Here is a 27,445-nt window from a genome sequence, read left to right on the forward strand (position 1 = left end):
CCTATCCTTTCTCCAGGGAATCTTCCCTCCTGCATTGTAGGATTCTTTATCAGCTTGAGCTACCAGGGAAGTCCCATATGTTGGTAGATACACATATTAAATCTCAATGCATAATTTTGCTTATAAGTGGAGTTCTAATTTTACCAGCTGCCAGAACCTAAATAAAGCTTCCTTTTGGGTAAGATAAGAGGATTGCAATTACTCATTGGTACTCATTATTAATGTAAAGAAGACTGGCTCCAAAGCATTTGTCCTGGTTTGAAAAATGAAGCCAGATTATCCTTAAAGTGTGTGCTGTTTAAATAGAGAAGCATGATCCCTTCAGGACCTGCAGGTGGGATAAGAAGTAGGGAAATCTTTGCTCACCTGCAGATTCAGATGCTGCCCCCACCACATCACCTCATGCGATGACCTGAGACAAGTTACGACCCCCTCTGCATGCCCAGAGCAGTCAGTGCCATCTCTCATATTATGACTGTGGGGGGGCTTTTCTCTCCATCTTCCCTGTGACAGCCAGCAAGATGCTGTATGCTTAGTGAATAATCAAAATGTTTTGAGTGAATGACATAAAAGATCAAATTGGAACCTGTTCATTAGAAACGGTTTTTAAAAATTGTTTATCAAACCAGACTTTAAAATATATATTTCTCTTGAAATCTTCACATAAACCCCTAATGGATATCCCCATTCCTATCTTACCAATGAAGAAACTGAATTTCAGAGGCACCAAGTAGCTCGTTTAGTTTATACTGTTAGTAAGAGACGGATGGAGCCTGGAATCAAGTTCAGTTTTGTCTGGTTGTAACAGCTGTTCTCTTAATATTATCTGCACTGGTTCATGATAAGCATGTTCCCCCTCCCCCCGCCTTTTAATATACCTTCTCCTGTCATCATGATTAATCCTCATTTAAATGTTTTTCAAGTTCTAATTTCTGCCAGGGACTTAGGCAAATCATTAGATCAGCTGGCCTTTCATGATTTCACATGGTGCCAGCTGGGCTCTCTGGATTCAGGTGCTGAGTCCACCACCTTCTAGCCACATGGCATGGGGCATGTCTCCTTACTTCTCAGGGCCTCCGTCTTATTATTTGTAAAATGGGGGCAACAGTAGTACCCACCTCACAGGGTCTTTATGACCCTACTTGGTGCCTCTGAAATTCAGTTTCTGCATTGATAAGATAGGAATGGGGACATCCATTAGGGGTTTATGTGAAGATTTCAAGAGAAAATATATTTTGAAGTCTGGCTTGATGATCTATTGTATATTGCTTTTAAATGGTCCTGGCATGTTTGTTGTTGTTCAGAAGCCAAGCTGTGTCCAACCCTTCACAACCCCATGGACTGTAGCATGCCAGGCTTAGTGAGTGCTATATGAGGATTACTTATTGTTTCAGCTAGAATTGTTCAGATAAGGTCATTCATGGAATCCTTTAATCTTGGAACACTAAGAAAGGGGTAAATACTTTTGAATGGTTTAAAAAGTTTTAACAGCAGAAACTGACCTTTTCTAGTTTCAAAAATACACTGAAAATACTTCACTTTCTGATGCTCTTCAGCATGTCCCTCTCTGAAGATAGTTAACCTGATCTGGGCTAGGTCAGTCAACACACTTGATTTCTGTGTCCACCAAGAAATGAGCATCCTTCTCGGGATGAACACACATATATCCAAACAGTAAACACCAAGAGGACATTGGCAGCTCAGCTCACTGGTTAAACTACCTCCTGAGGACTAAGAGCTGTCTCCTCTCTGATTGAACCGAGTCAAACTCATCTGTAATTGAGGCACTGATAGGATGGGCTTGCTTAAGCATGTGCTGCCTTAAAATTTTGGTTTAAATTTTCTATAAAAATAAAATTTACAAGCAAATTATAAGCAAAAATAAAATAGCAAGCAAATTTTTACTTGCTAAAAAAAAAAAAAAGATTTTTTTAAAAGTCCCTGTTCTCATCAGAGATCCCATTTCAGAAAAATTAATAGAAAATACTGAATGTGAGGTGGGGGGGGGGGACTTTTTTGAGTTTTAATCTCAGTGCTAAGAATGTGAGAGTGGGAACAAGTGTTTCTTCTTCTTCATCTGGGTCTGGTAATATGTCTCTCGGAGCACTGTTTCTGAGGGTGCTGTGGTACCATGGGAGGAACAGACTCTGGAATGGGTTGTGGATTCAGAGTCCAGCTGTAAATTAGCTTCTTATGTCCTCTAGGCTAGGCACCCACCTTCTTTGACCCTCAGTTTCCTCATCTGTAAAATGACCATAATCAGCACCACTTCACAGATTTGTGTTGACAACCCAAGTATCTGCTTCCTATTTTATACCCATTTTCTCTTTTACTGAAATAGTTTTCAATTTCAATTTGTTCTAAAAATCATGTAATTCTATTAAAAAAAAAATTACCCCCAGACTTTTAACAACACAAGGCAGGGGGACCATGTCTTATTTTCTACTGTGTTGCTCTTTCCCGGTCCCGTGTCTGATGCAGGGAAAGCTCTGTTTCTGTCCTAGCCGCGCACAGCAGTCTCGTCAAAGGGCAACAGTAATCACCCCCACAGTTTCTAGTCAACCAGACTAGGTTTGTCACAGAAGAGAAATAGGAAAATAAAAGAAACAGTGAGTATTCTTTATAAAATTGGAATATAGTTGGTTTACCATATTGTGTTAGTTCTAGGTTTACAACAAAGTGATTCAGATATATATTTTTCCAGAATATTTTTCATTATAGGATATTATAGGATGTTGAATATAGTTCCTTGTGCTATACAGAAAATCCTTATTGTTTATCTCTCTTATATGTGGTAGCGTGCATTTGTTAATCCTGTACTCCTAATTTCTCCCTCCTTTCCCCACTTTATCCCCACCCCCTACTTTCCTCTTGGTGACTGTAAATTAGCTTCTTATGTCTGTGAACCTGTTTCTGTTTTGTAAATAGACTCATTTGTGTTATTTTTTAGATTTCACGTGTAGGTGATATTATATACTATTTTTTTGTCTGGTTTACCTCACTTACTATGATAAGCTCTAGGTTCATCCATGTTGCTGCAAATGACAATATGCCATACTTTTTGTGGCCAAGAGGTATTCCATTTTATATATATATAATAATATATATTATATATATATATAATATATATATATATATACACACACACACACACACACACACACACCACTTCTTTATTCATTCATCTATCAATGGGTACTTAGATTGCTTCCACATCTTGGCTATTGTAAATAGTGCTGCTATGAACACTGGGGTGCATGCATCTTTTCAAATTAGAGTTTTCTTTTTTCATGGGTATATGCCTGGGAGTGGGATTGCTGGATCATATGGTAGCTCTATTTTTAGCTTTTAAAGGGAACCTTGACACTGTTTTCCATAGTGGCTGTACCTGTTTACCCACCAACAGTGTAGGAGGATTAATAATGGGTATTTTTAACCTGTCATGAGTGTAGCTGTTTGCAAGACTCAACCTTTTATTTTCCTTGCAAATGTAATCTTCAAATGTATGTTAACTGAGGGCTTTAGCAAATTATTTTACACAAACTTGTAAGTGTACATTTTTATATACTTTCACTGTGCTTCTTAGCCTTTAAAAAAATTCATGCGTTAGAAAGTTTCATCTCATTAAGGAACTTTCAAAATGTAAGTAATTTGATTCCTCCAGCAGATGATTTGAAAGTGGGAAGTGTGCTGTTACTGGTGATAACAGGCTAATGGCTGTTCCATTTTCTCCCAAGTTGGATGACCAAGGTTTCTTCTGCAGGTGGAATCCTGGCTTGGCTTCAGTTATCAGACTCTCAGAACATGTATCAGATATGAATATAGCAAGGAATACACCCATAAGGAGACAGTTACGGGGGTGGCCCAGGAGGACTGGTGCCTGTGGACTGGGTTACCCTCAGTGTGCCCCTGGGGTGCTCGTCAGGGAGGCAGAGAAAGATAATGGAAGAAGGGCCAAAAAGGAACAATAAGGTAACTGGTGGTAGAAAATAACAAGAGAGATGGAATAGATGAGATACAGGAGTTTGAGGAAACCTAAAATGTGGCCTTTCAAAGGCTTGTAACTCAGTCTGTAGCAGTGAGGCGAATGTGTGTAAAATGTGCTTTTTGTGTAGTGCAGCATTGAATTGTATTATGAAGAAAATCTGATTTTTATAGTCGTCTTTGACTCTCCAGGTAAATAAGCGTAAACTCAGAGTATGAGAGAAACAGGCAGGTCAAATACTAAGAACAGAAACAAACTTAGGTACAGACAGAATTCTGATATAGGCAGAATAAGTTTCACAAAAAAGTTCAGGTACATGTCTCAACTCTATTGATGGTTTAACTTTTTCTACTGATTGAAATGACCAGAATTCAGTAAGCCAGTGCTTAGACATGCTTTATGTTCTGCCGATATTTTTACTTCACTGATATTTATCTTTTTGTTCCCAGTACTGTCCAGCAGTGTGCTTCACACAAAGCAGCTGCTTAATAAATATTTGTTAAAAGAATGAATAAGGGACTTCCCTGGTGGTCCAGTGCTTAAGAATCCTCCTGCCAGTGTAGGGGATACATGTTCAATCCCTAGTCCAGGAAGATCCCACATGCCGTGGAGCAACTAAGCCTGTGCTTCACAGCTGCTGAGCCCGCACTCTAGAGCCCATGCTCTGTAAGAAGAGAAGCCACTGCGGTGAGAAGTTCATGCCCTGCAACCAGAGAGTGGCCCCTCTGGCCACAACTAGAGAAAGCCTGTACAACAGCAGTGAAGACCCAGCACAGACAGAAATAAATACATAAAAGTTTAAAAAGAATGAATGAAAGACCAGTATCTATTTTACTAGGATTTGATTTATATTACAAAATAAGTAAAATTTTGCATTTTTTCCTCATTTTCTCATGTTGTTACTTATGTCGGCCTCATTTTCCTTCGTTCACACCACGAAGACTCTAGCAGAGCTTCTGAAGATGAACATCAAATATTCGTTTTTCTGCATCCAAATGTGAATTCTCCTGCACGTTGCATAGCTCAGTGTATAGAGTGGAGCCTCTTTGGTTTCTCTAAGAATATCCTCTAATGATACGAGAATAGATCTGTCTGTCCACTTCACAGAACACTGGTTGACACACCACACAGAAACAGGCTGAGAGAGGTGGGGAAATAGCAGGTGAAAAAAGTCTCAGAAATCAGGTGGACTTTAGTATCACTTGCCTTCATAAATTCTGTTTATATTCTTATATTCTGCATAAGTAGGAGGGAAGGTGGAAAGCTAAAATTTCCCCTGATAATGAGGAGTGCTTAGATTTTTATTGCAAGTTAACTCACCAGTTAAGTATTAAAATATTAATCAAAGATAATCAAAAGGTAACTCTGAAGAACAGGTTAAGCTCAATAGACAGTAAACGAGCATCCCAAGCCATCTCAGTGAGTTCAAATACAGAAGCCTGTCCTTCCTCCTTTCGACCTCCAGGTGGTGCTGTTTACCCAGCCATGGCAAGCCAGTGGCCAGCCCCATTTCCTTCCCTTAAGATTCAGAGCTGGGCTTTCATTTTTTTTCAAAATATTTTCCGTTTCCACAGATGTGTTCTTTTAAATGGCCAATAAATTTTTGTAACCACCATTTGAAAATTTGCAAGGTTATTGTGAATTGTGCTTCTTAGCCAAGAATTTTTTTTTTTTTTTTTTTCAGATGTCCAGAACACACCCAAAGTTAGGCGTTTACATTTGTTCCTTGGTCCTGTACCTTTTTTAGTTTCTTAGAACCCAGACTCAATCACAGACGTTTGAGCTGTCAGTAGAACTCATCCAAGTCCCTTTAAACACTTAGGTGATTTAAAAATGGATTTCTCCTTCAGTTAAGGCACCTCAACTCCTTGGGCTTCTAAGTAAAGAACACCATCTTTACTTTATCCCCCAAAGCCAGGTTCCTAGCAGACTTGACCTGACTTTTTAGTGAGGGGGGCTCTTGTCAGACACCCAGAAATGTTTTGATGATTTGAGGGTCACCTTTCCAATGACACCCTGCAGTCCAGTCTAAATTCCTCAAAAATAAAAGCAAAATCTTTCCTAGGGAAAAAACCATAGTGGTATCATGAACAGTTTCTTTCCATTTTAACAGAGTTCAGTGGGAATGGCAGGAATGGTGGGAATTTTGGTGTACATGTGGACATAGGATGGGACTGCCGTGGTATCAGTTTTACCATCGATGAGGTATGGAATTTTCAAGATTGGCTTTAAAAAATAACCTATTGACATGCTTTTCTTGTTCTTTTCCCCCCTTTTCTGTCACAAGGGGTTTGTAAACAAACTGGATGAATTTATTCAATGGTTAAACGAAGCCATGGAAACCACTGAAAACTGGACACCTCCTAAAGCAGAGACGGATAGCCTAAAACTGTACCTGGAGACGCACTTGGTAAGCAAGACTGCGTTGCTCTTAATGTTGGTTAGGGAAGAGTTTTAATGTGGTCCTTGTTTGTTTATGGAGAATGTCGATTTTACTTATCAGAAGTCATTATATGCTAATAAACCAAGTTTTAATGGGGTAAATTACAGATGCTGACAATTTACAGGCATTTCAAGTAATACTATGAAATCTGAATTCTCCATATTTCAAGCTATTTTTTAAAAACTTTTCCCAGAAAGGTAAGTAATTATTTTTAAAAATATCTTAGAAAATTTTACTAGACCCTTGCTCTCTAAAGTGATGACTGACGTTCTTCTTCTTCAAAAAAAAAAATGAATGAAAGGTCATTTTGATGACCATTCTAAGCTTTCTAGAATTCTTGTAAAATTAATGACCGTCTCATTATCAAGAGGGTCTACTTTATCTGTTCTACACTGGGTTATTTTAATAAAATATTTAAAATGATGATCTCCATCCTTTTTGCTGCTATGTGGGTTTTTCAGCACATAATTAATACAACTGTCATTACTTTTGTCCCTGTGCACAAGGAAAGCCATGGAGAGAAAGTAGAAAACACTTGGATGAATATGCTTCTGAATATGTTAGAAGCAAGAATTATAGACTGGGGGACATTTGATGAACCTCATGAGGTTTTTACTGAATGCTTCAAATGGCCGATATCAATTATGAAGGGGTGGAAACCAAGTAGTGGAGTGTGATAAAGCATGAAGAAAAAGCACGTTGTCAGAGGAAATGAAAATTCAAGCTTTCAGGATCTCATCTTTATTCCTTTCACCGATAGCATAAAATTGACAAAGGCAATGAACACGAATTCTTGGGTGCCCAGCTGTGGGGCTGATTCTCTGCCCCTCTCACACGCTCAGAATTTGGATTGAATACACATTGTGTGGGAGTCCTGCATGTATGTGAGTTCACAGGGTTCCGGAACCACTCCCTGTGATATTAAGTGCATGGAGGAGAGAGAGAAAGGAGAGAGAAGGGAAGAAGAGGGGAGAGAGAGCAGGGATGTTTTAGTTCTTCAGTGTTTGTGTCTTGCAGTGTGTTTTATATCATTGCAAGAAAAGCAGGAAGAACAGCCTCAAAATCCTGTTGCTACATGTAAATATCCTGTGGATGATTTTTTTAAAAACTCACAAAACTGTGTGGTAGAGGCTGAGTATATTGTTTCCATTTTTAGAGACCTGGGTTGATGTGTGAAAATGCCACTGACCCTAACTACCTCTCTCGTATGTGGGTTTTTAAATACTACCCTTAGTATTCAAATCCCTGGTGAGTAGAGCCTTGATTTTTTTTTAAGGAGGGCATTTCATAATAGCAAGATAAAGATATTCACTGCTTTATAATGTAAATTGTATTAATTAGGATGTCAACTTTTCACTGGCATTGTTCTGACAGAAATTCTAATCTGTGTTTAAACAGGAGTATATGAACTTTATTTCACATTAAATGTGCTGTCTTAATTTCTCTTGATTTAATATTTTATGGAAAACACCAATTTCGTTTTTGAGGTCCCAGAGGGCATGAGGACACAAAGGGCACTTTGACTCTAGGTTATTTATTGAAAGCCAGGCAAGGAAACTATGAACCAAGGTCTCTCCTCTCTTTGGGAGCTGAATGACCTGACCTCTTTTTAAGCTGTATGTACTCCTCTTCTCAAATCCATATTGCAGAATTATTCACTTAGCACCCCCGTGTTGGCCTCTGTCTCATTCTAGCCCAACACCATCCAGTAGAACTTTCTGTGATGATGGAATATTCTATATTGAATGTCCATTGTGGGAGCCACCTACCACACCTATCTACTGAGCGCTTGCAATGTGGCTAGAGTAACTGAGGAAATGAATTGTTAAATCTAATGAATTTACATTTGAATTTAAATTGCCACATGCGGCCTGTGTCCACTGGATTCTGGTCTTGTAAATTGCAGAGCTCTTTACAGACCATAATGAATTGCAGGTATCCAGTACCAGCTTCATAATGACATTCCCACCTAAAATATAGAAACTATTATTTTCTTTGCTACCTTAGGTCCACAGCAAACAGCTCTTCTTAAAATGTCTATCTATCTCTTAAAGAATAACCTTGTTTCCACCTGATGATCAACACTTTTTGGAATGAATTTTCTCCACTACCATGTCTGTGTTAGTTGCAAGAGATAACATAGGAACATCTTCATTACCTCTGCTTTGCAAATAGTGAGGGACTATAATCTCAGATTTGTTCACTGTTGTTAAATCACAATTTTAGAAACTGAAATTAGGAGTAATTTTGTTTTAACAGTTACTGAAGTCCTAGTGTGTATGGATTGCCATTAAGTGATGCTAAAAGACAGTTATTGGGACTGTTTTACTGCATGCTCTGTTTGTTAATCTAGATACAGCCTGTCATTTAAACATCTTTCATGCAAACTCTGCATTACTCTGTCTCTCTGAGCACAATGTCTATCTACGTAGCTCCTGAGCAATATTGTCATTTATATTTTTTATTGTATTTTTTTTACTATAGTGCTGAGTTAATATTGTTATTCTTCTCAAAAGTAGGTGAAAAAAAATCTACCTTTCCATAAAGAAAGTATACAACTAAGCCTAGAGATTTATATTTCTTAGTTCACCCTGTATAAGTCTTTGCTGCTTCTTAATGAGTGGGCAAGAAGTATTTTCAAGAGTATCTAGTATGTGGAGTTAGCTACATGATGAACATCTCTGTAGAGTCTATAATTTAATGTTAAACCAACGGATGTGAAAGCCTCCGGGTCCCATGTCTTCCCTGACTTAATAATGTGATAGAATAGTTGGCACCCTGCAAGGTTTATTATAAAGAAAAGCAAATAAACAATAACAAAAATTGTACATTTATGTTTTGATACTTATTTCAATTATTTTCCATGACAGTAACCAAGGGTTTTTACCAACACAAATCAATTAAAGCTTTACAATACCTTTATGGGAGATATGAAGGAGCTTTATTCTAACTGTAAGAAATACTGTGAAATTGCAATGATACATCAATGATTTTCCATGATAATTAATCATCTGCTTGCAACCTGGCTGCTCCTTCAAAAATACAATTCATGTCTTTTTAGAAAATGACATTTTCAGGAAAATGTCAGTCTGGAAAGGTATTTTGCAAATATTGAGCACATTGGATGACCCTCTTTAAACACTGCTTTTACAGTAGCACTGTATACATGTGTTCTTGATGGATTTGCTTCTTCTTCACCTCTGTCCACTGTTTTAAACAGCTTAATTGAGGTATAATTTTGACATGCTAAATTGCATGTATTCAAACATTTTTACAAGTTTGGATAAATTGACAAATGTATACACCCATAAAACTGTCACTATAATCAAGACAGGCAACATATCTATCACCCCCAAAGCTTCCTCCTGCTCCTTTGTAATTGCTCCCTCCCTGCCCTCTCAGACTTTTCTTCATCCCTAAGTAGTCATGAGCCTTTAGTTTAGTTTGTACTTTCTAGAATTTTGCATAAGTGCAATCAAGCTATATATTCTCTCTCTCTCTCTCTTTTTTTTTTTTTCTTTTTTGGTCTGGTTTCTTTCACCCAGCATCAGTCAGTTCAGTCGCTCAGTCATGTCCAACTCTTTGTCGACCCCACGAATCACAGCACGCCAGGCCTCCCTGTCCATCACCAACTCCCGGAGTTTACCCACTTATGCGCATCGAGTCGTTGATGCCATCCAGCCATCTCACCTCTGTCATCCCCCTCTCCTCCTGCCCCCAATCCCTCCCAGCATCAGGGTCTTTTCCAGTGAGTCAGCTCTCCGCATGAGGTGGCCAAAGTATTGGAGTTTCAGCTTCAGCATCAGTCCTTCCAATGAACACTCAGGACTGATCTCCTTTAGGATGGACTGGTTGGATCTCCTTGCAGTCCAAGGGACTCTCAAGAGTCTTTGCCAACACCACAGTTCAAAAGCATCAATTCTTTGGTGCTCAGCTTTCTTCACAGTCCAACTTTCACATCCATACATGACCACTGGAAAAACCATAGCCTTGACTAGATGGACCTTTGTTGGCAAAGTAATGTCTCTGCTTTTCAATATGCTATCTAGGTTGGTCATAACTTTCCTTCCAAGGAGTAAGCGTCTTTTAATTTCATGGCTGCAATCACCATCTGCAGTGATTTTGGAGCCCAAAAAATAAAGTCTGACACTGTTTCCACTGTTTCCCCATCTATTTGCCATGAAGTGATGGGACGAGATGGATGATCTTAGTTTTCTGAATGTTGAGCTTTAAGCCAACTTTTTCACTCTCCTCTTTCACTTTCATCAAGAGGCTTTTTAGTTCGTCTTCACTTTCTGCCATATGGGTGGTGTCATCTGAATATCTGAGGTTATTGATATTTCTCCTGGCAATCTTGATTCCAACTTGTGCTTCTTCCAGCCCAGCGTTTCTCATGATGTACTCTGCGTATAAGTTAAATAAGCAAGGTGACAATATACAGCCTTGACGTACTCCTTTTCCTATTTGGAACCAGTCTGTTGTTCCCTGTCCAGTTCTAACTGTTGCTTCCTGACCTACATATAGGTTTTTCAAGAGGCAGGTCAGGTGGTCTGGTATTCCCATCTCTTTCAGAATTTTTCAGTTTATTGTGATCCACACAGTCAAAGGCTTTGGCATAGTCAATAAAGCAGAAATAGATGTTTTGCTGGAACTCTCTTGCTTTTTCTATGATCCAGCGGATGTTAACAATTTGATCTCCGGTTCCTCTGCCTTTTCTAAAACCAGCTTGAACATCTGGAAGTTCATGGTTCATGAATTGCTGATGCCTGGCTTGGAGAATTTGGAGCACTACTTTACTAGCGTGTGAGATGAGTGCAATTGTGTGGTCATTTGAGCATTCTTTAGCATTGCCTTTCTTTGGGATTGGAATGAAAACTGATTTTTTCCAGTCCTGTGGCCACTGCTGAGTTTTCCAAATTTGCTGGCATATTGAGTACAGCACTTTCTCAGCATCATCTTTCAGGATTTGAAATAGCTCAACTGGAATTCCATCACCTGCACTAGCTTTGTTTGTAGTGATGCTTTCCAAGGCCCACTCGACTTCACATTCCAGGATGTCTGGCTCTAGGTGAGTGATCACACCATCGTGATTATCTTGGTCGTGAAGATCTTTTTTGTACAGTTCTTCTGTGTTTTCTTGCCATCTCTTCTTAATATTTTCTGCTTCTGTTAGGTCCATACCATTTCTGTCCTTTATCAAGCCCATCCTTGCATGAAATGTTCCCTTGGTATCTCTAATTTTCTTGAAGAGGTCACCCAGCATACTTAGTTTGATTTTGTATGTTTCAGTTGTTCTTTTTTATTGCTGAATAGTATTCCTTTGTGTAGATATAATACAATTTGTTTACCCATTCACCTGATGGTAGACACTTAGGTCATTTCCCTCACCACCATTTTTATTGTCTAAAGAAGCAAAAGTCACCCAAAACTACATTTAAGTAGAAGCATCATAAGTAGTTTTTCCCTTCAAAAGGATTTTTATTATCTTCAGTTAGACTGCTGAGAGGCAAAGCAGGAGAGCAGGATAGTAATTTTTTCAACAGAGATGACAGTCTATGTCCATTTGCTGAAAGACAACTTTCATTTCCTCAATAGTGTTTATCCATGCCTAATTCACCAAATGGCACCATATCATATGCAATCAATTGCAGGAAAACAAAGCAGAAATTGGTTTTTGTTTTTTAAACCTGTAGCCAGAGTATCCAGTAGGAGAAGGCAAAGTCAAACTGACACCAGACATCTGCATAGTAATTAGGAAAAGGAGCCAAGCCCAAAGGCCTGGCTTAAACTTGGGAGATAAATTTGCACAGGCAGCACCGTGTCAGGTTGGGCAAACATTAACCAACGACATAGAAAAAGTGTTGGAAAAACAACATTCTTAATTTAGTTTGATAAATGAGAAAACATGGGGGCGGGAAGATGATGATGATGAGTCCATATATATTAAGCACCTATGAGTGCCAGGCAGTTATTTACATATTAGGAATACATGATGAATGAGTTTCACATCTTTCTTCCAGGGATTTGTAATCTAAGGGAGATGACCATAGATTAAATGTAGTCATCTATAGACCCATAAATGATGAATGTAATATAATTTTGAGCAGTAAACTGCTTGTGAGATAAGCTAAGTACTGTTTAGAGCATAGTGTGAAGTTTTATTGCTCTTCCTCAGGGTAGGGAAGGCTCAGAGATGTAATTTGATGTAGACCTCATAGACCATATATGATTTCTTGGATAAAGAGGGGAGGTGAGGAGGTGGGAGGAAATTTTATGGGCAAGTAAGGGAGGTGGGGTGAGCTATTTGGTGTGGCTGAGGCTAGGTTTTGTCTTGCAGGTTAGGGCTGGATGGTAAAAGAGATTGAATGTCCTTTGAGTGGATTGAATTTTTCTCTGTGGGCAATGGGGATTCATAGAAGGTTTGATTTTATTTTAAAGCAGGAGAGTGACAAGGATCAACTGTAAATTCCATGGGGAAAGTCTCAGCTTGCCATGAATTAACTGGATAAGTCTATAGATTAAGTGAGAGAATAACAACAGGCATAGTGGAAAATGAATTTGAGTATAGCATTTGAGGGTCTTCCCTGGTAACTCAGACAGTAAAGAATCTGCCTGCAATGCAGGAGACCTGGGTTTGATCCCTGAGTCAGGAAGATCCCCTGGAAGAGGGAATGGCTACCCACTCCAGTATTCTTGCCTGGAGAATTCTGTGGACAGAGGAGCCTGGTGGGGTCGCAAAAAGTCGTACCATGACTGAGTGGCTAACACACACACACAGCATTTGAAGGATGTGCTGGTACTGGCACTCTGGTGTCAAATTTTGTAAATGTGGGGTTTTTTTTTTAGTAACTAATACTTGGATAGAACACAGAATTCTGAAGGTAAATAGAGGAAGGGAGTAAAAAGGCATGCCTCCCACCTATGTCCACCCCTGCGCCCCCCAGCCACCACCTTTACCAGTTCTCTTCCTGAGGTGACCATTGTTCCTTGTTTCTTTGTATTCTTTCAGAGTTATTCCTGGTATTTGAAAACAAATGCATATGTATAATTAACTTTGTTTTCTTAATTTATATTAGCAATAATTCAAAATCAGTAAATATATAACTACTGCATCCTTTCAGATGGCTGCACGGTGTTCCATTTAAGAATATGCCATTGTTTATTGATGAAAGCATAGGTTGCTTGCAGTCTTTTTCTATTATAAACAGCGCTTCAGTGAATATCCTTGGATACTCATTCTCTTGCATAGTATTGGCTTATCTTTAAAATAAATACCTTTCATGTGAAACTTCTGGGTCAAAGGTTATACATATTTAAATTTTTCATGTATTGTCAAATTGTCCTTGACAGAGATAGTGCCAGTTTATACTCAGCAATGCATGAGAAAGCCTATTTCTGCACATCTTTACTATTAGACCATGTTATCAGATCAGTTGATCTTTGTCCCTTTGATAAATGTCATCTCCTTGTATTTTAGTTTTTATTTCTTGTATTTAGGTGGTGTTGAGTACTGCTTTTTATTTTTAGAAGTCATTTGTATTTCTTTTCTGTGAACTGTATACTCATATTCTTAACGTACTTTTCTGCTGGGTCATTGGCCTTTTGCTTTGGAATTTATGGGAGCTTTGTGTATATTAAGGAAATGAGTCCCTTGTTTTTGACGTGAATAGAAAATGTTTTTAAAAGAAACTATTTTGGGGGTTCTGTTCTAAAAGAACATGGATATCTCAGCAGTTTGAGGAATCCACTGTTAGGCAGGCTTGAAGGCCAGACTGATAAGTATGTAAAAGGTCTCTAACCCTGGCAAAAGCGTGTTTGGTTTCCTGTACTGAAAAGGCCAGTATGTGCTAAAGACTTTGCTTCCTTAGTCATGGATGGAACAAGCCTAAAATTAGGGAGGCTGTTGTTGAGTGAGAGGGTTAAATGAGGTCTGAGCAATGACAGAAATGGAGAGGAAGTGGACAGAGTTAGGCAGGAGATGGATAAGAATAGAGGGGATAGATTAGAAAGGGGGTGATTTAGAAAGAGAGGTCAGCAGAAAAAGATCTCTTCACTTTTTGACGCTGTTGTCTGGTCAGAAGTCTCATTACCAACATCTGGTTTGTCTTCTGTAGTCTCCCCAGATGCTACCAATGCCCTTGGAATTAGCACAGGAAGGCCTGCTGCCCCACAGCAGACAGAAATCTGACCAAGACTTCAATGTATTGAAGGGTCTGGAAACTGGCTGAAAGCTTCTCTGTATCTGGGGTGGGATTGAAGCTCCAGGGTTATTCTAGGGGTTTGTGAAATCAGGGAATGTGAACATTACGAGAAGTATTCACATGGAAAAAAGGGGACATTACTAGAACTCAGAGATTACTGGGGGCATTTGCTTAAGGGGGAGGAAGCTCTCATTAATATAGCTGTTGTAATTATGGAACTCTAGTTACAGGAAAACATTAAGTTGTACTCACTGGAAAAGTTTAAACTGTATAAAGGCCATGAAATTCAAAGTAGAAAGCCTTACACTTTCTGGATAACCAACATAAAGTTTATTCTATATCTTTCTGGACCTTTTTACATAAAAGTGCATACATTGTAAAGATTTTTCACTCATTGTGCATACTGTTCAGTGATTGTTCTTGTATCTTAATATATCTCAGACATCCTTCTGTCAGAACATGAAAATCTACTACCCATTTTAGCTGCTCCTTAGTATTTGTGTGGATTTGCCGCACTTTTCTTAACCATTCCCATAATTATGGCTATTTAAGCTGCCTCTTTGTTGGTGCTTTGGCACATAATACTGCAATGAGCATTCACGTTGTTGTAACAACAGTTGAGCGTTTCCTCCTTGTCCGTGGTTGTCTGTCTACAGCAGAGTTGCTGTCTACCTGAGATGCCGCTATAGACAGACGGCAACAACAGCCGCAGTTCAGGGTTCCATGTAATGAGAGTCTACCATGTTTTCGGAAAAGCTTTTGCTCCAGTTCCTAAGAAGTGAATAGGGCCATGTTTGTGTGTGTGTAGCTCTGAATTTATGTTTGTAAGGGTAGTTTTTAAAGCCCACTTTCCAGGACCTTGTTCATTTTAGAAGTGGTCCCTGCAATTTGAAGTGTCTTCCTCAAGGGGGCACAAACGCACCAAAACCCTGCAGACAGTACTTTTGTATTGTGCAGAATGGTCTGAAAACTTTTCCTTATTCCTTACTGTGTCATTACCCTGCTGCTGCTGCTGCTGCTGCTAAGTCGCTTCAGTCGTGTCCGACTGTGCTACCCCAGAGACGGCAGCCCACCAGGCTCCCCCGTCCCTGGGATTCTCCAGGCAAGAACACTGGAGCGGGTTGCCATTTCCTTCTCCAATGCATGAAAGTGAAAAGTGAAAGTGAAGTTGCTCAGTCGTGCCCGACTCTTAGCGACCCCATGGACTGCAGCCTACCAGGCTCCTAAGAACTTACAAAAGCAGTTTGAATCAAACTAATAATGTGACTGGCTAACAAAATCTCAATACAGATGTTTTCATGCATTTAGCATTTATAGTTAGATCTTTATGTTATATCATTTTAAATTAAATCATATTTTTCATTTGTATCATAAGAAAAACATGATACTTCTCACAGAGTTTTTAGTCATGCCAGAAAATTTCCCAAAATACATTCAACTGTTTTTCTTTAGCTTGCCCTTCCACGTCCACCTGTGTTCCACTTTTCATTGTTTGAAGTTAAGGGATGACAGGCTTTCCATTTCACACTTCCTGGTGCCCACCCCTCCCTGCCTACCCTCCTCTGCTGAGATAGGCAGCTCTGGCCCCAAAAAGTTGAGCTTCACAAGACCAGCAGCTACCACATGCCCGTACGCTTCAGTTAATAAGAGACCGTCGACAGACTTCAAAAGCCTGAGCTGTGTGAGTTTGGCCGCCACCCCACTCAGCGTCACAGAGCAGGGCTGGTGGCCTTGTAGGAGCTTTGAAGTTCTATATGCTTGTCCCCCTTGATTCCTGTCAGTTTAAGGTTTAAGGTGAGTAGCTGAGAGTTTAGTAGGGAGCAGCATCACTTCTCTTTGAGGGATTTGAGGTACTCAACTTGCAGCCTTGAGTTCCTTCCTTTGGTAGCTTGTGGAAGAAAGATCCGTTGGGGATTTATAGCATGCAGGAATTTTGAGGTTGATGCGTGGGCACAGGAGGCTCATGTGAGAGTCCTGAACCACATCCTTTTGCTTATATAACTAATTCTGTGCATCTGGGAGACAAATAGTCTTGTCTTCCTTTTGAACTGTTCAAAGTACCTGGGGATGTACTTTTTGCCTGACTCAGTTTAAGGACTCTTGTTCCCATCATTTTGAAAATTGCTGTCACTTACACATTTTCCTGATTTATTACTTTATTCTTTTTCTTTCGGATGTGATGACTATTTTAAAACATGTAAAATATCATGTATGAAACGAGTTGCCAGTCCAGGTTCGATGCACGATACTGGATGCTTGGGGCTAGTGCACTGGGATGACCCAGAGGGATGGTATGGGGAGGGAGGAGGGAGGAGGGTTCAGGGTGGGGAACACATGTATACCTGTGGCAGATTCATTTTGATATTTGGCAAAACTAATACAATTATGTAAAGTTTAAAAATAAAATAAAATTAAAAAAAATAAAATAACACAACATCCAATCCTTAAAAAAAAAAAAATAAAATAGAATGACAGAGAATAACTGGATTTATTGAGCACTTGCTGTTTAGGGTTCAGTTCAGTTCAGTTCAGTCGCTCAGTCGTGTCCGACTCTTTGTGAGTCTGACTCTTTGCGACCCCGTGAATCGCAGCACGCCAGGCCTCCCTGTCCATCACCAACTCCCAGAGTTCACTCAAATTCACGTCCATCGAGTCGGTGATGCCATCCAGCCATCTCATCCTCTGTCGTCCCCTTCTCCTCCTGCCCCCAATGCCTCCCAGCATCAGAGCTGTTTAGGGTGGTGGTATGCTAAACGCTGAAAGAAAGTTTGCAGACTGCCTTGAAGTATGAGGGTTTCTGCACGGACTGAAGGACTCTGTGTGTGGAGGAGAGCCAGCGGGTGACCCAACTCACTTGAGCCAGGCTGCTGTCACCCCCATCTGTCTTCTTGTGTAGACCTGTGTGCAGATCTTACTTATCTACTGTGTCATATGGAATTTTGGAATCTTGAAACAATTCACCTGGCAACAATGATATTAGGATAAATTTTCAGGCCTAAAATAGATCTTTAGCCAGAAAAAAGCCTGTCATGTCTCCTGAAGGTGTTGTGAAGATCACATAAGCCTGTTGTTTGTGAAGTTGCTTTGTTCATTTCAAGAGATTCACGCACACCCGTCAGAGACCTGAGAACAGGTGTGAGTTGCTCAGGTGTCCCTAGAGAGGTTGAATTTCTCCCTAGCTTCCCTGCCTGAATGATTCGCCTCTGACTTGAGAGATGGCTTGTGTCTTTTTGGTGTCTCCTTTGACACCCTGCCCTGCACATGCTTAATGAGTACTAAACAAATCTGCCAGATGAATAAACGAACATTTGTAAAAGCAGTGTTACAACCATTACAGCAGCAAATTATAACTAAGATTATAAACCATGAGTGTCTGCAGGAATTTCCTGTACAATTTCCAAATCAAAATGGACCCTGGTTACAGACTTTCTGGGTATTGTCTGGTATATTTGTGACAAGAAAAATGCCTATAGAGAGAAACAGTAGGATATTTTTCTTCTGCTTTCAGGATGTAATTCATCCCCTCTGGCAGAAAACACAAGGAAAATAAAAATGTTAAGTCAGATATTAGAAAGTTAAAAAAAAATTCCACAGGTTAACATTACCATTTCAAAAGATGAAGACTCTATGACTAGACAGGATGTTAATGACTTGACATTACAAAATTTATTAAATTTATTTCTAAAGCAGTTTGGTTCCCCCTCTCAAATGCATGAAGCATGTGGGAGTTGGAATAGATCTGCCCCAGGCTGCCAAACAAATTTTTAATGGAACTAGAGTCCTTCAGGGATTGTCCTAAATCCACATAATATTCTTAGGTCTTGGTGTTTGCACTGGGACCTGTATATTAGCAGATGTACGTGTGAATAATATACTTATATCCATCCATCACCTTAGTGACTCCACATCTGTAGAGGCTGCTGCACATCAATTATTCCACCGCAGGGGGTAGAGAGATATTTGGGCTAGCATTGACCTCTTTTTTCAATTAGGGCCTCAGAAGCAGTGTGTTCTGGAAGTCAAATGGTCCCTTTAGACAGAACCTCTGTGAATCTGTTTGGCCTAATGTGGCCGTGCTAGGAAGTCAATATGATTACCTGTGCCAGGTGTGGAGGCAGCGTCCAGAAAAACATGAACATTTTGCCACTAAGAGGCACCATCAATATTCAGGATCTCTCCAACTTCTCTAATCCTTGCATTAGATATTAGCAAGTCTATCAAAAATGAATGCCAGCCTTAATATATACTTTATATACCTTCCACAGAAAAATGCAACTGTTTGAAAGAAGTTGTAATTTGTTTGAGGAGCTAAATTCACTTTCAAATGCTAGATGTTTTTATTATCTGAGATTTCAGGAGCAAAAAGTTTCTTCAGAAAGAACAGGATTTTTGTCTTTATATCTTAATGCCCTTAAAAAAAAAACCAGAGAACAAAGTTTTTATAATGCTTATTTCTTTGTTCATAAACTTAGAACATCTTTCTCAAGAGCACATAGTGCTTTTCATTTTATGAAGCTTCTGATATTATATGTGGTGGTGTGTTGCATGTTGTCATAACTAATAAATCAGTGACAAATGTAGCCACCTCATTTTGTTGGGGAGATATATAATTGTGGTGGTAGCTGACCATTTATTTAATTATGTGGTAAGTACCATATGATGAGAGGGTAAAGTTAAATTGATGATTTGGGCTATCTCAGCCAGGATACAGTTTACATGGCAATTACACCAGGATCATCTCAGTGTAATTGGCAAGTAATTTTGTAAGCGAAGGAACATGACAGCTCATTTACATGGTGTTCAATGAATAAAATTTGGGAACATTTATCAACCACTTCCAAGTGAAGTGATTGCACCAGTATTGCCCAAAATGCTGTCTAGGTGATTCGAAAGCATCGTGGAAGGTTTCTGGTATGAATCTGCATTCATTTGCTCCCTGAACATTTATTAGGTGTGTGCTGTGTGCCAGGCACTGTTCCAGGCAGTGAGAATACAGACACAAGTGAAAAGTTACATCCTCCTCTCACAGAACTCATGGTTGGGAAGCAGACCTGTTATCAGTAGTTACACAGCAGTGTAATAAGTGGAGGTCTGAGCTCTGAACAGGGACTGTGGGTGCTGAGGAGGGGAAGCCAGAAGGGTGGAAGATGGTCAGGATAAGCTTTCTAGAAAGGGTGACACCTGAGATGAATTATAAAGAATGAGCAGGACTGAGTTTGGGGAGGGGGAAAGGACCTTCCAGGCAGAGGTGCCTGCAAGAGAAGAATCTTAGATGAGCAAATGGCTGGTGTGAGCTGGAAATTTTAAGCAGTTCAGGCACATTTCAAGGCAGACCTCATGCCCAAGAAGCAGACTTGATGGAGATCTCACAGGCCAGACCTTATCCTACAACCTGGGGAAGCACTGGGAGATTTTAACAAGCATCTTTCTCAGAGTTGGACCACTCCATGTAATAAAATATTTGTATTTTGTTATTATAATATGCCAGGCTCTATTCTACAGATATCAAGGGATCTCATACTCACAAGAACCCCATAAGGCAGGCACTCACATGTCCTCATTTTACAGATGAAAAAACTGAGTCCATGAAGAGTGCCCACAGCCATGGAGGGGGTGATGGAGGAGCCAGGATTTTAACCCAGGCCTGTCCAGCTCCAAAGCCCATGCTTGTCCCCAACACCTGCACCGTGTCACAATCCCCTTGATATAATCGATTATAACTCCTTGTTTTTAAGTTGCACACTCCTCTACCTCCTATCTCTACTTCTAGGCTGTGAGCTCTGTGAGGTCAGGAACTATATTTATCTTGCTCACAGCCACATCCCTCAAGCTTAAGATGATGCCTGCACCTTCATAGGCACGCCACAAATAAAGAAAAAATGTAGTTTTTAGGGGGTCATGACTGGAGGCTGTTGAAGTCAGCCTGTCAAGGGATGACAATGTGGGCCTGAATTAGTCGATACAGAGTGGTGAGGATGGGAAATAAATTGGCAGAACTTGGTGATTGATTGGACATGTGGATTTTGTTGGCATATCCTCACAGTATTTCTGATCTCCAACTCCTACACTGGAGAGATGACTTGGCAAAACAATCTGAAGCGGAGGGAAGCTCATGCTGCTGTTCACACAGCTCTCACATTCCTGAGACGAAATGTTGTGGACTCAGGATGAGAAGTTAGAAGAAGGTTTCCTGGAGACAGTTAAAAATAGAATGAACACATCTGCCTGGAATGGTAGAGGCACAGAGCTGCCCTAGGGTAGATGAATGGTTAGATGGCCTTTGGGATTCTTCCCCCTTTGAAAATTTTCTAGTTTAGAATAAATAAAAATTCTCCTGAACCATCTGTCCTTAACTGTCTGGCTTAAAGATAGAATCAAAGTGTCCAAGAACCGGAAAATATTGAGTCCAAATGCCTGGATTGTAGATAAGGAAACAGAAGCCCAGAAGCGTTAGATGACTTGTCCAAGGGCACACACCGGAAGCAAAATGAAGACCCAGACCACTGGTCTCTCGGTCCCCCACTCCCTGGACTCTCAGTGAGCAGCATCTGTGTTCCATGCAGCCGGTAGCAGGCCTGTGCTGGGTACTAGCCCAGAGGCAGAGAGAACCTGGGGTCAGTGCTTGAGGAGTGCAGGCAGCTTCAACAGGAAGTGCCGCTTGTCACCTAAAACTGCCGTGAAGCACACCTACTGCTCAGAACATTTGGAAAACAGAGACAATGAGTTTGAAAGTCTATAATGGTTTTTCTTTAGCCCCACTCATTGCCAGACACTGCTTCAATGTTTTCCAGTCATTGCCACTAATTCTCACAACAACTTGAAGTTAGATAATATTACATTTTATGTTTCAGAAAGCTAAAGCCCCAAGAACTTGTTCCATGAGACCAGACTAAGTTCAGTCCAAGTCCTAACTGCACAGTCCCTGCTGTCTTCTTTTTCTACACACTGGGTCTGTCCATTGCATCATAGATACAATTTTGAACTTTCTTTTTTTTTTTTTTGAAAGGCAGCTGTACTCACCACTATACCACCAACACTGAACTTTCATTTTTTGACTTGTAATATGTTCTGGTTTTCATGTCAATTCATAGTCTTCATTTTAATGGCTGTGTAGTATCTTATCAAGTTTTTAGGAGGTTCCTAAATAAATATTTACTCATAAAAGTCTTTCAATTTTTGACACATATGGCATTTGGAAGGTATATACTATATTTTGAGGACCATATGACCATCCTCTATCAATGGCTTTGGGACAAGCAGGAGAGAAACTGCCAGGCTCTCCACAGTGGATCATGGCTTTCTTTCCCACCAAGAGCCCTTCGGGGGATGCAGGATGGTACTCGGCACAGCTCAGAATAGAGCCTGGGTAGAGATGGCCTGAGACAGGTAGCAGGTGACTTTTCAAGCCCCTGCTTCTCTGACTAAAAACACATTCTTCCTCCTGTCCTTGTGAAAAAGCAAGTTTTCATTTTCCTAGGGTAGTAAAAATCTTTTGTGTGAAGAAAAAGTGTCATCAGGTGTCTTATTCATCAGCATATATACCATCTCTTTAAAATGACAGTGGGAGTAAAAGTTCATCAGTTCAATATGTCTTTCACATTTGGAGACTCCTGACTAATAAAACTCTGGTATTTATCATCAGAACAGCCAAAGAACTAAATTCTGGCACATGCTATTCTCACGCACTGAGAAAAACTTAAAAAGACAGAAGATTGTCTCCATTCTTCCTTCTTCCATTCATTTAGAAGAAAAAGCATACTTTTTTTTTAATTAAAAAAAAATATAAGCATGCAGAAACATCTGGCCTCTATTACCATAGCAGCCTCCTAAATGGTCTCCTTGTCCGCCCTTTTAAAATCAACTCTACATAACAGCTAGAAAGATGTTTCTAGAACACAGAATTCTACCAGTCACTCTCTCATGTTGTCAACATCTTCTTCCACTTCTTCTGTGGCTCTTAGAGTTAAATATCATGTGTAGCCACAGCTCCCAGCTCCCCTTCTTCCATCTTGTCTTAGCCACACCAAGTGGCTTCTGCTTCTGCCTCCCAGCTTCCTGCTGCAAGACAGGGTGTCTCCAGCCCTACATGGAAATCCGGTCCTTTCTCCACGAGCTCTCCACTGAGCTCTGCAGAACCTGGTTCCCAGTTGAGCTCCCTCAGTACCTATCCAGCACTGTCATACGGAATATAGCCCACAGTCTTGTTTTTATTTGGCCAGCATGGTACTTTAAAAAAGCTAAATCTCATTGAGCATGGCATATCACTGTTCAGTTGAAGGCCCTGCCACTCTCTGTTACACATCAAGCCCTGATTACATATTTATTTTTTACTGGGTCATATACAACTATTTGCTTTTGATCTCTTTTACCCAACAGACTATATGTTGCATGTGTATTGTGTACTGTTAACTTTTGTATCTATAGGTCTGGTAGAGACTACTCAAAAAATAACTACTGAGTTAACATATGCTTTATTAAAAAGAAAACTAAAATTATGTCAAGAAAGATGCAGTAACTCTTTTTGTGAACTCTGGTCACAAACATAAAATTCATGGATCTCAATGGACCTGGCCCAACATTAACAATATTCCATGGGGATAGCGGAAAGTCTGTGTTCATGATATGATTCTGCTAAAACAGAAATTTTGGATCTTGAAGCCCCTGAATGTGCTTATGGTCTTTCCCACTATTTCGTATATCAGGAGATTTGTATCAATTCTTATCCCTCATGAATAACATTCTTCACATTTGTCATAGTTTTGTGTATCAAGGCATATATTTCCATGATTTCATTTCATATCCTTGTGACCTCCATATTTCCATCAAACTGAGATCTGCAGAAATTTGGATGGGATAGTATGGATAAAGATGTAGTACTTTATCTACTTGGTAAGCTGTGATCATGATCAAAGGGCAGTCATTGTGCCTTACCTGAACTTGGATCCTGACAAGGAGTAAGGCACTCATATATATATACAGCTGGTGAGGCTGGAGGTTGAACTAAGGGGAATACCCACTGGTCAACCTCTGATGTATCGTCTTTTTGATAATCTGGTCCTTTGTCTCAGCCACTGTATTTTTCATGTCCTTAGTATGCAGATCTGTGGTACCTGCCTATGGCCATGTTGTTGCCATACATTAAACTTCCAGAGAATGCCCTGCATTTTCAGGGAGTGCTATGGATGCTGCAGAGGGACCATATGTCATAAGGCATTGCTGCGGAAACATGTTAGTAGCACAGGAATGGAAATGTGTCCAAGTGTCAAGTGAAACAACAACAAAAAAGTCTTTTGCTTAAGCTTCCTTCTCTAGGGAAGAGGTGGGCACAGAACCAGGTGAGTTTATTACAGAATTCTTTAGCAGCCAGAAATTTCATTGACAATTTTGTTCATGTGCTGGCTTGTCTGCCTTCTTAGAGGCCCATTGTGCATTCCTCACTTGATGTTATTAATCGTTAATGGATACACCTGAAAATCAAGCAATATCATTTGGGTTGTAGATATATTAAGTGGTTCTTTTCTGTAGCATAAAGCTTGTCCCCTTATCTTTTTCTTAGTAATGAACACCACTTTTTTCAATGTCCTAATCAAATCCTTCCACATAATCTTGAGGCAGAACCATATCCAACTGCTTCTATTCTGTACTATTGGCCTCAATTATGTCAAATTATGCAATCTACTCACAGGTCCTAAGGTTCTCTTTTGTTGAGGCATAGGTCTGATGCATGCCTTCAGAAGCTCATGACTACCAGCATTCAACACTTATCTGTTTTAGGTAAACAGAATCAAAGAGAGCACTGGGCTAAATTACAGTTATAAGGAAATCATCTATATAATAGATTTCTTTCTAGATTTCTTCCTAAGTGTTGGCGCTCTTGGACTGATTGCAAGTATTTTTCTTTTCTATGTCTCTTCTCCCTGAAACACACAAATGCACCTCCATCTGCATGGCATTGCTTCAGAGTTGAGGCTCTCCACTGTTGTGGCAGAAAGTAAATAACACCCATGTTTTGGCTATAAAATCATAATAATTTAATTTTTAATAACTATTATATTGACCAGAAGCATCAGGCTTCTGATACATTGCCATACTTAATTTTGTTCAACCAAACACCTGTAGTTGAAAGAGGACAATACAAGAAATAGTGAACAACCCTCAGGGAAATCTAATGTTTCTTTATGCCATATGCTGCAGTTTTACTGTTCCTTATGCCTCTAGTAAGGTGAAATGATTCATCATTTTGGAGTCATTTTTTTTAAATCAAAATTCTTATCTTTATACTCCAAGTTCTGATTATGTCCCTACCTCCTTCATTTTCATCTTACTTTGATTGTTCTGCTTTTTCTTCTGAGCTTTAAAAGACCCCTTTTTTCCACTAAGAAAAAGACTCACCCTGAACCTCCAAGATGATTCAGGTTCCTTTTGATGTGCAGGGCCATGCCTTATACCCCTTAAATTGCTATTACCCTCTCCAGTGTGCAGAAGAGGCACAATATGGTTTCTGAATGAAAGAATGGGAAAAATTAATACCTGATTTAATAGCATATGATTGTTTAACCTCTTTCACCTGAATTATATTCCAGATGACACTGTATCATCTCAAACTTGTCAATTATTCTTAATACTAAATTCAGTGTAGTACATGGAGCCATTGCTGAACAAGTGTTTAGAGAGAGCAAAATATATCATGTATTTTGGAGTCCTATTATAGAGAAGCCAGAATTTGGCAGATAGTCTTTCAAAATCCATACTTTTCCAGATTAATCAAGTCAAGGGCTGTATTTTCACTCTGAAGACTAACCATTGATTCAACATATTGGTTACTATGATTGCTGTCCATCAGACCTCCTGTGTTTGGAACACCTTATAACATTCCAGAGATGGAAAAAAATCTTTGGAAAAACCATCCCTGTTTCTTGAAATATTAAAATGGAAACCTTCCCCTTCAGAGAGTCCTATTGATCCAGTTCAGCAGATATCCAATATTCCTGCAAACATTTATTGAACACCTTGTATGTGACATGAGGTGGAAATAAATGTGAAACTGGCAAGTCTTTTGACTGTAATAATTTGGTAACCAAATATATGAATAAAGCAGAATTCAGTATGATAAATTCTTCAATAGAAGCAGATATAAGGAACAGAGGAAGCCAAGAGAGGGGAGTAATTAATTCTATGAAAGACATTATGGAAAGCTTCCTGCAAGAAATTTCTATGAGTTGAAATTCACCCATAAGAACAATTTTTATCTTTTGGGTAACTATCATAAGTGAAAAATGCCCCTCATGTGCTTGATGTATTTATTTATAAAGCAATGTCACATGATAAGGAATAAGCTTGAAATTAAAACATTTGAAAAACATTTGACTCCTCCCTACAGCACCTAAATTCACCTCAGTATTCCATAGTTTGTGTGATATCTGAAAAACAGCTGAATCAAACCCCACTATATTAATGGATTTATATATGTGCACATAATTTATGTTGCCAATTTTTTATGGTTTCATAAATAGTGCTAGCACTACTGTTTCTAAAAAAGTGAAGAAAAGACCTCATATGTGCTGGAAGAATTTCAGTATATATTATAGAATACTGCTACTTTTGATATAGCCTACGGGATGTGACTTTTCATAAAAACCTAATGAATTTCGAGATATGTCAGCTGTTTCCAAACAGATGCACTCTGCTAATCTAATGGAAACATTTTGAGCCCAGATCCCAAATATCAATAGCTTTTAGTATTGCAAATTAGTTTGTCTATTGTATCTATTGGATAAATTGAACTGTGTGGCTCTTGATAAAAAGTAGCAAGTAATTTTATATGGATGTTGTCTGTTTAATGGCCTTGCCAGGGTTTGATGCTCATATTTTTCCTTGCAGAGTTTTAAGTTGAATGTAGACAGTCATTGTGCTCTCAAGGAAGCTGTGGAGGAGGAAGGACACCAACTTCTTGAGCTTATTGCGTCGCACAAAGCAGGTAAATCCTCCTGAAATATTGCAAGTCCTTATGTCTCCAGACTATTAAGAATGAAGAAGCATTGCTGTAAATTACTGCATATATTCACTTCCTTATGTATTATTAATATTTACATTATCAGATTGACCTTCAAGATTTATAAATGTTTCATATACTGCATACAATGCTGTGATACTTATAAGATGAAATACTGCCTCCAAATGGTCTGTTCATTTTATTTGGGGCTTGCTGCTCGCCCGAGTTTCAATTGAAATCACATTCCTGAAAACTTCACATTGACATGCTTTTTGATGTAGGTGCTCTGGAAATAACATTAAGATAATGAATGAGAATTGTGCATATAGTTTTAATGCATATGCATCCGGGTACTTGTAGGTATCATTACAGATATAAGGCAGGCAGTCTAGAGACACATGATTATTTCCCTGCCAGTTCACACACATGACCATTTTGCATGTTCTCTGCTGGTCATTGCATTAGCAGAGTTTTAGCCTTAGACCAGTTCTTACCCCAGTATTAGTGTATTTATGAGAAATGGATTGTAAATAAAAAATAGTTTTGTCATTTGGCTATACTTATCCTGGTAGTAAAAGACTGTAAGACAGGGTGAATTAGTTTGCCCCTTGTTTTGAGCTTACCACAGCCCAGTAAGAAAAGAGCAGCATCAATCTGATGTGCTAAGGCTAAAGACTGCTGTCTTAAATTTGGCCCATTTACTGTATTTCAAGTCGAATTACCTTTACTTATTTCCCTACATTTTCTGATCATTGTAAAGTCTCCACAAAAAGATATACACAGGGCCTTTTATTTGGAACGTGAAGCTAGAGTCTTAATAATTT

The 27,445-nt window shown here is 39.4% G+C and overlaps 1 protein-coding gene across 4 annotated transcripts in view; it reads left to right on the forward strand.

Moving 5' to 3' along the window:
• The window catches only part of AKAP6 (A-kinase anchoring protein 6), a 657,364-nt gene that overhangs the window by 336,429 nt on the left and 293,490 nt on the right, over positions 1–27,445 (forward strand). For all 4 annotated transcript variants that reach the window (XM_055555598.1, XM_055555599.1, XM_055555600.1 and 1 more), the window contains 2 exons: positions 6,273–6,395; positions 26,510–26,606. In XM_055555598.1, the coding sequence (XP_055411573.1) occupies positions 6,273–6,395; positions 26,510–26,606 (220 nt within the window). The remainder of the gene's footprint in view (positions 1–6,272; positions 6,396–26,509; positions 26,607–27,445) is intronic.

This window comes from Bubalus kerabau, chromosome 19 (assembly GCF_029407905.1).
Source record: "Bubalus kerabau isolate K-KA32 ecotype Philippines breed swamp buffalo chromosome 19, PCC_UOA_SB_1v2, whole genome shotgun sequence".
NCBI classification, from domain to species: Eukaryota; Metazoa; Chordata; class Mammalia; order Artiodactyla; family Bovidae; genus Bubalus; species Bubalus kerabau.